General features: G+C 38.4%; 1 protein-coding gene across 1 annotated transcript; it reads left to right on the top strand.

Annotated features, from left to right (window-relative positions):
* The first annotated feature begins 450 nt into the window (after positions 1-450).
* Positions 451-12,034, top strand: LOC104872544 (zinc finger protein 14-like). Its single transcript, XM_019209706.1, has 5 exons — positions 451-582; positions 4,652-4,778; positions 4,947-5,004; positions 6,033-8,189; positions 11,938-12,034. The coding sequence occupies exons 1-4, from the start codon at positions 451-453 to the stop codon at positions 8,182-8,184; spliced, it is 2,469 nt and encodes an 822-aa protein (XP_019065251.1). The 3' UTR covers positions 8,185-8,189; positions 11,938-12,034.
* Positions 12,035-12,262: the final 228 nt, after the last annotated feature.

Below are 12,262 nucleotides of genomic sequence, written 5' to 3'. Positions count from 1 at the left end.
GGACTATTTTATTTAGCAGGGAACTCATTAAGTAGTACTCTGGGAAGCTGAGGGGAAAGGATTGCAAGGTTGAGTTCAGCCCTTTCAACTTAGGAACTTATGATCCTGACTCAAAATCAAAAGTTCAGGGATATTGTTTAGTGTGGATGCCCTGGGTTTTTTTTCCTACAGTCAGGGAAAAAAAAAAAAAAATCAAGCATTGGTTGGTAGTATAGGCCTTTCAATCAATTGCCTCTGCTCCACAACCCCTTCCTTTGGTTCGCTCCATTCTTACTGCGATACAGTATGCCATACTCACATCTTAAAGGAAAAGAGGTTTATAGTTGTTCGTTATTGGGTGGGGGATTTAGCTCAGTGGTTCCGCCACCGGTACCAAAAAAAAAAAAAAAAAAAAAAAGTTGCTCATTGTTTCCTGGTAGAAAACCATGGCATAACAAAGCTAATTAGTTCATGGAGACTGCAAAGCGGAGGAGAGGAATATGTGGGGTAGAAAGAAGTGGGGACTGGACATTCCCCAGTGTCACATTTAAAGTGTGCTTCACCAACCCCAGGGAGGATCCCAACATCAATCAAGAGTTGATAGTGAGCCAGGAGTGGTGGTTCATGCATATAGTATCAGTTGAGACAAGAATTTCCATGGGTAGAAGGCCAGCCTAACTCTAGGCATAAATCAGACTTTATCTCAAAAAGGAAAGAAAAAAGTTGACAAATCTCCCTAACCATCATTAACCCTGCACCCCCTTTTTGTGCTGAGAATGGACTCCAGGACCTGTTTGCTTAAGAATACAACTGAGATATGCAGACAGATCCTTATTTTATATCCTGTCACTTTTTTCTTTGAGACCTCATCTCTACGTGGCCTCTAGCTGATCTTAGCATCCTTGGAGACTTGTCATCCTTCCCCCTCAACCTCCCATGTAGGTTGGAAAATGGCCTTTTGGTGTCACATCTGACTCTTCATTATTTTATACTTAATTTAGCTCCAGTTGACATTTTCTACCTGATTGATCTTTCTATGGGATTAGCTTTCATTTATGTTGCTTATCTAAACTCAGTCTTCCAATTTCATTTCATCTCAAGGTTTATTTTCTTGCATTTATCTCTGGATTTTGTGTGCTCCATTTTTTATTTTCTAAGGTAGATGCTGTGATTATTGGTCTACATCTCTGTTTTTTGGCACAGTTTATGTGTTTAATAGCATGAATTTTCTTTCTTTTTGGTACCATGGATCAAACTTGGGTCCTTGTTCTTGTGAGACAGGTGGTGCCACTGAGCTAAATCCCCAGCCCGCATGAGTTTTCCAGTATACCTTATTTCTGCAATACAAGACCTATTAGTTCTATTTTCATTTTCCTCCAGGTCTTGGATATTCTATTCTATGTTCCTTTTTACATAAGAATTTTTGAAGTTTCTGTGTACATTTTATTGAGATCAGTGATTTATTTTTCACACATTTGATTTGATTTGATGAGTCTTAAAAGCAGTTTTTCATTTCTTTTGCTGTGTATTTCATTTTGATTCTTACAGTTTTCTTATCTGTGGTTGAAATATATTTGTTCATGCACATTTTTAGCTGTTTCCTATAAATAGTTCGAGATACCGATTTTAACTCTCCTGGTGATTCTAAGAGCTCTTCTATGTCTGTATCGGGTTTTGTGCTTTTCAAACTGGGCATGTTATTTTGTGAGTATTAGGAATAAAACCTAGGTATGATCTACCCCTGGGCTATATCCCTGCTAGTTTTTAAAATTTTATGACAGGGCCTTAATCGGTTGCTCAAGTGTAATTTGTTTCGTTTTGTTTTTGTTTTTTTGGTACCAGGAATTGAACTCGGGTCCTTGTGCTTGCAAGGCAGGCTAGCAAACCGCTGAGCTAAATCCCCGGCCCTCTCAAGTGGAATTTGAATTTGTGGTCTTTCCTATCTGAGCTTCCTTAAATCCTGAGATTACAGGCTTATACCAGTACGCTTGGCTTCAAATTGTGCAGTTTTTATTTTGTTTTGCTATTTATTTACTTGTTTATTTATTTTGGTACTAGGGATTGAATTTGGGTCCTTGTGCTTGCGAGGCAGGAGCCAGAACCACTGAGCTAAATCCTCAACCCCCTTTTTTTGAGACACGATCTTGCTGTGTAGTTCAGACTGGCCTTAAAATTATTGTATACCCCAAGCTGGCAGGAACTCCGGGGATCCTCTGCATTAGATTCTCAATGCTGAGGTTGTGGGAGTATGGCACTACACCTGGATTCAAACTGCATTTTGTAAAATAATTTGTTTTTACCAGGTGTGATGGTATGCATCTATAATCCCAGCACTGGGGACACAGAAGGAAGGATTGCTGTGAGTTCAAGGCCAGCGTGGGGTATATATTGAGCTGAAGACCACCCTAAACTACATACCCTTTATCAAAAATCCGCAAAAATAAATTTTTGCTTTTCCTTGAATATTGAACATGATGTGGTTGTAATAAGCAAGTTAAAGTCTATTTTTTTGGTATGGGGATCAAATTTGGGTCCTTGTGCTTGCGAGGCAGGCAGTGGAACCACTGAGCTAGATCCGTGGTGCAAGTCAAGTCTTTAATGTGAGAACTTATGATTATCCTGATGGGTGCAGTATGAGTTAGTTGTATAGTCCTATATGTGTCAGGTAAATTGATTTCACCCCTCATATCACTTCTGTTTTTATAGACCTATATGTGTCAGGTAAATTGATCAGATCTCTCATGTTATTTTTGGGCTTGCATAAAGACATACAATACCTGTATACGAACAAATATCATAATCTGGCCCTGTATTTCTCTCTTGCTAAAAGGCAATCTGAATTAACATATGGTTATTTGTATAAACCTGCCAGTTGTGGGAGCAACTGCCTGTGATTCCAGCTAGTCACAGATTTTAGGGAGGAGGATCATTAGTTCAGGGCCACACAGTTTGATAGTACAAGACTTTATGCCAAAATAAGACTTAGAATTCTGTATGTTTCTGCCTTGGCCTGTATGTAGATGTCCCCTTAAAGCCTCAGGTGGTCATAGGGCTTTTCAGAGATTTCTGGATCTAGAGTTTGTGATACTTGGATTAAGTGCATGATGCTGAGATAAAGGTGTGTGATTGTTTTGGCAGAGTGCTGGGTGGGCTTAAGGGTCTCCCACCCTGGGTGTGGTGTTAGTGTTCCCCTTTGTAGGAGCATGTAGCCTGGATAAATAAAGGGACATGGGGGCTAATTCCATCCCTAGTAGTCTTTTTTTTTTTTTTAACACCAGGGATTGAATTCAGGACCCTGCGCTTGCAAGGCAGGTGGTGAACCACTGAGCTAAATCCCCAGCTACTGCCTTCTGCCTGCCATGAACTGTTTTTCCTCCATGATGCCCCTCTGGCATGCCACCTTGCTTATTGCCATCCAACTATGAACTGAAACCTCTCCAAACACACCTTTCTTCTTTTAATTCTGTGTGTTGGGTATCTATCTCTGCAATGTGAAAAGTAATTAACACAGTTGATAACTTGTAGAATACTTGGGTAGCATGTAAGACATGGTGGGTTCCATCTCTAGTACTGTAAATAATCGATGTCCAGGGGCTTGACCTCCAGGCCTTCCATATGCCAAGCAGTGACTATCACCAAGTAGCATCACAAGTCACAAGTAACTATTTTTGTTTTTCTCCTGAGTCTATTTCAATATAGTTTGGTTCTAGGGATTTAACCCAGATCCTTACACATGGTAGGTTTGCACTCTAATACTGAACTATATTTTTGTTGCTGTTTGTTTTTGGTTTTTTTGAGACAGGGTCTCACTGTGTAGTTGAGACTGACCTGGAACTCACTATGTAGACCAGGCTGGTCTTGAACTCACAGCAATCCTCCTGCCTTAGCCTCCCGTGAACTACATTTTAAACCCTTATTTTTATTGCTCTTGCTGATCTCAAGCTCACAATTCTACTGTCCCAGCTTCCCAAGTAGTTGGAATTTTCAATGTGCAGCACAGTAGTCATGTTTGAGTATATCTAATGCTAGGTAGTATCTTTGAACAAACTAGTTCTTATTACCTATTTTACTTCCATAGGCCTCCTAGCCTTTTATATTTGTTAATGGGAATAATTTTCAGGGTAAATTGATGCATTAAAATCACATCTACATTTCTCTTTGTGTATCATGAAATATTAGCTGATACGTTGCATAATAAAGGCCAAATGACATTTTATCTCATATGGAGTTGGTTACATTGCTTTGTTGCTTGAATATCTATCATTCCTCTCATATTGAAAGGTGAATTGATCCTGGTGTGGTGCACAGGCCTGTAAACTTAGCATTTGGGAGGCTGAGTAGTTGGGTTGGCATGAGTTGAAGGCCAGACTGGGCTATGTTTTAAATTCAAGGGCAGCCTGAACTACATAGTGGGACCCTGTCTCATAAACTAGCAGAAAAGAAAAGAAAAGAAAAAAGGTGACATTTACAGATAAAAATGTAGAAATAATTTCTGTGTTTTCTTTACTTTAAAATTTTATAATAAAACGAGGTTTGATGTTCTGGTCATCAAATGATTCAGGAAATATTTGGAAATCATGGAGTTGTATCAGAACATTTTAGGGTTTAAGGGTACATCTCCAAGTGTTTCCAGACTTATCATCTTCTTGTGCCAATTTTTGGGATGCCTTAGCATGCAGTGGACTTTGAGGATGTGGCTGTGAACTTCACCCTGGAAGAGTGGGCTCTGCTCGATCCTTCCCAGAAGAGACTCTACAGAGATGTGATGAGGGAAACCATGAGGAACCTGGCCTCTGTGGGTAAGGATGATGGTATTCCTTCATTTAATGAATTAGAGAAAAGGTTTCTTTTATAAAATTTGAAAAAGATGTAACTTTAGAGAAAAAGTGAGTCTAAGTTATTTATTCATCTGGAATCCTAACTTTCTATAATTTTTATTATGTGATTTTTGTGGATGTTACTTTTAGGGACAAAATGGAAAGAGCAGAACACAGAAAAGGACATAAAGCAGGAGATCAATCCAAGGTGAGTTGCACTCACAACAGTACATAGTGACTGTCAAGAAAACTCATAGATGCTGACTTTTTGAAAACGAGCAAGTAGAGTAGAGTATAAGCCCAGATCTAAAATGCTTCTTGGAAAATTTTCATGAAAAATATGTATCAAGGTCATCAGTGCTCAAAATCCTCATCTTCCTTCCTTGTCATCATCCACAGCTTAAAGGAGGAGAGATTTCCTTTGGCTCACAGTTTGTAAAAGTTGTAGTCCTTAGGCAGACCATGCCATTGCAGACAGGAGGCAGCAAGCAGCAACAACATAAAAAACTTCCTTTGACCTTTTCTCCATCACGGGTGGTCCTTCCTACTATTATCCATACTCAGAACTGTGCTAAACCAATCAGAGGGCTAATTTAGTACCAAACACTCTTAATGCATATATCAATCACACAACCTAGATTCAGCTCACTCCTAAAAGCCCCATCTATGAGCACATGAGGCTTTGAGGGGAGGTCTAGATACAAGGCATAACAATCTTAGGGATGAATATACCTGTTTTTGTTATTAGGGATTCACCATAGCGCTTTTCACTGAGCCATTACTCTCAGTCACACTCCATTTTTATCCTTTTGTGAAAGGTCTTACATAAGCTAGTTTTCAACTTGCTGTGTAATATAGGCAACCTGAAAATTGTGAATTCCTGACTCTGTCTCACAAGTGGTAGGATTCCAAGTGTGTACTACTGTGACCATTTATCTCAACTTCTGTTTTAAAATTTGATTTGAAGTCTTCCCAGCTATGCTTCCTGGGATGGTTTTGAAATTGAGATCCTTTTGCTTCAGTCAGCTGAAATTATAGTCATAGTCCACTGGCCTACTAATCTTACTGTTGTGATATTAGTGATGGTTAAATACTTTTCTAGAACCTTCCATTTATTCACTTTGAAAAGATTCTGACATGGAAGAAAAACTATATCCTCTTAAAGTATGTTTAAAAGAATTCTATTTCCTATTGAATATTTGAAGTCATTGGTAATGTGCTGTTACTTCTTTACAGGAGTCATATGTTTGAAAAACTTTATGATGGTGAATGTTACCGGTGTGGAGAAAATGTCACCTCAGTTGCAAATCCCAGTCTCACCAAGGAAACCCCTACCAACTGTGTGACACCACGTAAAGGCAGCTTGTGTGGAAAACTCCTACATCCAGCATTTGTTAGAGTTCAACCCAGCTTTCTTGCTAGTTATCGACCACATGAGAGTGAGGAACATGCAGAGAAGTCATATAGATGTCAGGTGTGTAACAAACTATTTAGTTGTCAGCAGTGGCTTCAGAAACATGAACATCATCATACGGAAGGAATGCAGTATGAATCTACACAGTGTGACAAAGCCTTCAAGTTCCTCAGTTTCTTTAAGACCCATGAAAGAATTCATAAAAAGAAACCCTCTGAATGTAAAGAATATGGCAAAGCCTCCTTTACTTCTGAAGACTTACAGGAAAACACAAGTCTGCATTCTGCAGAAAAGCAGTATAAATGTAAAGAATGTGGGAAAGCCTTTCTTTACCACATAACATTTAAGATACACATGAAACGGCATACTGGAGGGAGACAGCACCAATGTAAAACCTGTGGATTAGTATTTTTGTACTACTCAGAACTTAAAAATCATGAAAGAAGTCACACTGAAGAAGAACCTTATGCATATAGTGAATGTGGTAAATCCTTCAGTGTTTCCACGCGTTCACAACATAGTGAAAAGAATCATAGTTCAGAAAAAACTTACAAATGTACAGTATGTGGTAAAGATTTTAAACATTCCAGTAGGTTTAAGTTACATAAAAAATTTTGTACTGTACAGAAACTTTACAAATGTGAAGAATGTGAGAATTCCTTTGTTAGCTTTCGAGAATTAAAATTACACAGTAGAGTTCATACCAGATACCAACCTTATAAGTGTAAGGATTGTGGAAAAGCTTTCAAGAGTTTAAATGGCTTTAGAGGGCATGAAAGAAGCCATACTGGAGAGAAACCCTATGAATGTAAACAATGTGGTAGGACCTTTGCTTACTCCAGTAGCATTCAAAATCATCTAAGAACTCACACTGGAGAGAGACCATATGAATGTAAACAGTGTGGTAGGATCTTTGCTTATTCCACTGCCCTTCGAGTGCATAAAAGAACTCACACTGGAGAGAAACCCTACAAATGCAAACAATGTAATAAGGCCTATTTTACCGCTCATAGTCTCAGAGTGCATGAAGAAATGCACACTGGATGCAGAACTCATGAATGTGAACAGTGTGGCAAGGCCTATATTTATTACAGTAGCCTCCAACATCATAAAAAAAGTCATAGTGAAGAGAAACCCTATGAATGTAAACAGTGTGGTAAGTCCTTCTTTTGGCTCACTTCCCTCAAACTTCATGAAAGAATTCACTCTGGAGAGAAACCCTATGAATGTAAGCAGTGTGGTAAGACCTTTACTTATGGCAGTTCCCTGCGAGTTCATAGATATATTCACACTGAAGAGAAACCCTATGAGTGTACACAATGTGGTAAGACTTTTTCCTATCGGGGTTTCCTGAAACAGCATGAAAAAACTCACAGTGGACTGAAACCCTATGAATGTAAAGTATGCGAAAAGGCATTTGCTTTTCCTCGGATCCTGCGAGAACATGAAAGAATTCACACTGGACAGAAACCCTGTTTATGTAAACAGTGTGGTAAGTCCTTCTCTCGGGACAGTGACCTTCGACAGCATCAAAAAACTCACACTGGAAAGAAACCCCATCAGTGTAAAGAATGTGGTAAGGCATTTGTTGTTCTTTGGTCCCTTCGAGCACATGAAAGAACTCACACTGGAGAGTATCCCTATGAATGTAAACAATGTGATAAGGCTTTTACTTCTTCCAATTCTTTGCGATCTCATGAAAGAACCCACACTAGTCAGAAAGCCTATCAATGTAAACTCTGTGGTAAGGGATTTAGTACTTGTAGTACCTTGAGAACACATGAAAGAATTCACACTGGTGAGAAACCATATGAATGTAAATGTGGTAAGACCTTTGCTTATTCCACTGTCCTCCGAGTGCATCAAAGAACTCATACCGGAGAGAAACCCTATGAATGTAAACAATGTGGTAAGGCCTTTGGTCACTGCACCTCTTTGCAACGTCATCAGAGGACACACAGTGGAGAAACCTAATGAAGGTAAGCCATTGGATAAAACCTTCATTTACTCCTATGAATTTCAGTGACATATAAACACTGAGATATGCGGAGGCATGTGAAGTTAAAACAGTAAGACCGTTAGTTTCATATAGAATTGAGTGCATGGGCCAGCCAAATCAGTAGAGAGAAACCCTCTAGTTGTGAATAGTGTGGCAAAGCCTTTAGTATCATAGTGTCATAAAAGGACAGTGAGATACAAAGGAGTTACAAGCCCTACATGGCAGACATTGTAGTGAACTTCAGTATTTCTGTTTCCTGTTGTGTTAAAAGGTTCCATAATGGAAAGGATCCTTGTGAATTATTGATATGTTGAAACATCCATCACATTACACAACTTTGAAGACTTAAAACTGACTGGAGCATATGTAAATATAAACTGCATTTCTTCAGACATCCTATCTTATTTTTTTGTTGTTGTTGGTTTGTTTTTTGAGACAGGGTCTCACTGTGTAGTTGAGCCTGACCTGGAATTCACTATGTGTTCCAGGCTGGTCTCATACTCACAGTGATCCTTCTGCCCTCAGCCTCCTGAGTGCTGGGATTAGAGGCATGTGCCCACATACCTGACTATTCTGTCTTTATTTTGAAATCCTAACTCACCGAGAGAAATTTCTTTCATTTTTTTTAAATTTTGAAACTACTGGAGAACTATCTTGGGATAGTCATACTGAGCTAAATTCCAAGCCTTTATTTTTTATTCAGGTAGTGACTAAGTTGCTAATTTGCCCTAGCAAGGCTTGAAATTTGTAGGCTCTGACCTCAGACTCTCACACTGCTGGCTATATAGGTGTGTACCACCAATACTGGTTGAATTTTTTGTTTGTTTGTTTTTGTTTTGTTTTTTGAGACAGGGTCTCACTGTGTAGTTTAGACTGACTTGGAACTCACTACGTAGCCCAGGCTGGTCTCAAACTCACAGTGATCCTCCTTCCTCAGCCTCCTGAGTGCTGACATTACAGTAGTGTGCCACCACGCCTGACTCTATACAGGTTGATTTTTTTTTTATTTTTGGTATCGGGGAACTTGGGTCCTTACGCATGCAAGGCAGGCCACCAAACTGCTGAGCTAAATCCCTGGCCAGGTTTGAATTTTATTTAAACATTATAGGAATGCCATTAATTGACAATTCCTTTGAATATGTTGTGGGCATGCACATTAGATTAAAAAAATTTTACATATGTGAAAAATACTTGAATGTATTCATTTTTTCTTTTTTTTTTTCTTTTTTTTTTTTTTTTTTTTTTTTTTTTTTTTTTTTTTTTTTCGGTACCAGGGATCGATCTCTGGTCCTTGAACTTGGGAGGCAGAACCACTGAGCTAAATCACTGGCCCTTGAATGTATTCAATTTTATCAGATTCATTTTGTTCATGTGAAAATTGCAACTTGACATAAGGCCAATAAATATTAAGAAAAGCAAAATGCAGGCTATTTCATTTTACAAAATTACAAGTATGCAGTAGAATTTTAAAGGCTTTATACATATTGTTTTTATCTTTCAATCATTGTACTATTTGACCTTTAAAATATGGCAAAAGGGGAAAGTGTGCTTTACACATACCTGTACTTCTTGCAGCCCAAGAGGAGGCTTGCAAGCTCAAATCCTACATTGGTAACTTAACGAGAGTTTGTCTCAAAAGCATAAAAAGCCCTGAGGTTGTAGTTCAGAGAAGGTGTTGTGTGCAGTGCTCATTACCACTGCACCCCCCAAAATGAAAGGAATGTTATCACTGTTTTGTAAATAATTAATGAATGTGATGTGATAGCATTGTCTTCTATTTCCTGATCCTCCTAAAGAGTCACTGGATACACTCAGACACTTCAGGTGGCTTACACTTTTAGGACTGATGATGTGAGTTAGGACTGCTGCTTCCATTTTCTGTTCACAGTTATTTGTTGTGTATCAAATGGGATAAAGTAGCACCTCCTTGCACCCTATCTTGAGATATACTTTTGTCTTCAAGGAGTCACAAAGGGTCCCTGGCTTCCTTTCTTGCTTTTTTTGGGGGGGGACCAGTGATTGAACTTGGGACCTTGTGCTTGCGAGGCAGGACGCCAAACCACTGAGTTAAATGCCTGCCCTCACCCCAACTTCTATTGTAAACAGTATTAGCACTCATAATCTTTTATATTTGAACTCCAATCATATGTTTCTTTATTTCTCTTATATTACATTTTTTGTTGCAGCATGTGTTTAGGAAAAGGAGGGTCATTTTCATTGAGTTTATGTTTTAAATATTGATTTAGTTACTCTGCCATGATTAAAATCAAAGGAATTCTTTGGTTTATAAGATTAGAATTACATAGTACTTATAGAAGTACTTGTTATTCATATAAAATACTTGTTATTCATATATCAGAATGTGAAAGGTGTTAATCCTATGCTTCACATTTTCTAGTCCCTGTATCTTGCTTTTTATTTGTCATAGTGCTTTCAAAGTTCATCCTTGTGGTAACATATATTAAGTAGTCTTTCTTTAACTGGATGAGTACCATGTTATTTATTTATTTATTTTTGTTTTGGTACCGGGGATTGAACTCGGGTCCTTGCGCTTGCAAGGCAGGCCACGGAACCACTGAGCTAAATCCCCATCCCTCATGCTACTTCGAATGTGCGGCATTTTGTTTATGCATTTATCTGCTAAAGACCCCACCTTTTTTCCTTTCTACTACGAACAATACTGCTATGCACATTGGTGTACAGTATACAAGCATGCATTTGAAACCTGTCTTCTGTTTTTGGTGGGGGTACACAGGTATGATACGCAGTTTCCAGGCTACATGGTTATTCTATTTTAACTTTCTGAGGAATTGCCAAACTGTTGTCTGCATGGGCTGATCTATTTTACATTTCCTGTACTAATGTGTGAGGGTTTCAAATTCTCAGTCTCACCAACATTTTTATTTTCCTCTTAAAATATTTCCATTAATTTGAAAATGGCACTTATGATTGAACGTAAGTTTACACATTTCTGGGTACTATATGACACTGATAAGTGCGTACATTGTATAATGATCTATTCAGGACAGTTGGCTTGTCAATCATGTATTTATTTTATACACTAGCCCCCTATGGTGCAGTTGAACAGCAGCCCTTATCCCTCCTACATAATATTGTTTCATTATTTCTTTTCCCTCCTCCCTTGTATGGCCTCTGGAAATTTCTAATCTACACTCAAGCCCCATGAAATTAGCATTTTCAAACATGCTACCAGCTGCATTTGCCTTCCTGTATTCATTTTAAGAGGAGCGAAGTCTCATTGTGTTTATAATTTACATGAAATTGAAATGTTGGAATCTGTAATGTTCAACTGGGGGTCACCCCTACTCATTTATGTGTTGTCAGTTCCTGCATTCATACTTACTGTAGCAGAGTTGAGTCTGTGAAAGAGATCATGTGGCTTATGAAGACCAGGTTATTCACCATCAGAACTTTGACAGGACTTCTGACTCTTCCACTGTAGCAAGTTTGCAAATTGAGAACTATGTTTTGATAGTGCAAGAATGTTATGAACAAGGTTTCTGAGGTCAGAGCTGTTTTTTGTCACTGTTGTAGTTGATATAGTCTCCCACAGGGTCTAAACTTGAATTCATACAACTTGTGATTTTTGTCACCTCCCTTTGAAAGTGAAATTTGTAGATGTGACTAAATTTAGAATCCGAAGAGGGAGGATTATAAGGTACTATCTTGGTGGGCTTGATTTTTTTTTTTTTTTTTTTTTTTACTAGGATCCTTATAAACCAAGTGCAAGGAGGTCCTGTAGGAGAGGAGATACTGTGTTACAGATTTTGAAGATAGAGAAAAGAGACTTGTTCCCCAGAAGGTAAACAGACTCAATAATCCAGAAAAGGCAAGAGACCATGTTCATGCTGGCCCTTCCCCAGAGATGGGTAGATAACCATTTCATTTTCATTCTTTTATTTAAAAGGTGAAAAGATAAATGTGGAAAGAATCATCACATAAGACTTGAAGTCAATTTGTGATTTTTTAGTTTGCTCTGGTCAAAAGAATGTGAGACTGACATTGTGTCAAAGGACTTCAATGAGCAGTTGT

This window comes from Fukomys damarensis, unplaced genomic scaffold, assembly GCF_012274545.1.
Source record: "Fukomys damarensis isolate Sample0158 unplaced genomic scaffold, DMR_v1.0_HiC HiC_scaffold_37, whole genome shotgun sequence".
In the NCBI taxonomy this organism is placed as follows: Eukaryota; Metazoa; Chordata; class Mammalia; order Rodentia; family Bathyergidae; genus Fukomys; species Fukomys damarensis.
Note: the sequence above shows the minus strand (reverse complement) of the source record. Positions and strands in the feature narration are given on the sequence as shown.

What these genes read in the sequence shown, in the direction of transcription:
- LOC104872544 (XM_019209706.1), top strand. Translation starts at nt 451, where the DNA reads ATGGAGACTGCAAAGCGGAGGAGAGGAATATGTGGGGTAGAAAGAAGT. An exon ending in GAGGAACCTGGCCTCTGTGG is followed by an intron (nt 4,779 to 4,946) that starts GTAAGGATGATG and finishes TGTTACTTTTAG; the next exon opens with GGACAAAATGGAAAGAGCAG. An exon ending in AAGCAGGAGATCAATCCAAG is followed by an intron (nt 5,005 to 6,032) that starts GTGAGTTGCACT and finishes ACTTCTTTACAG; the next exon opens with GAGTCATATGTTTGAAAAAC.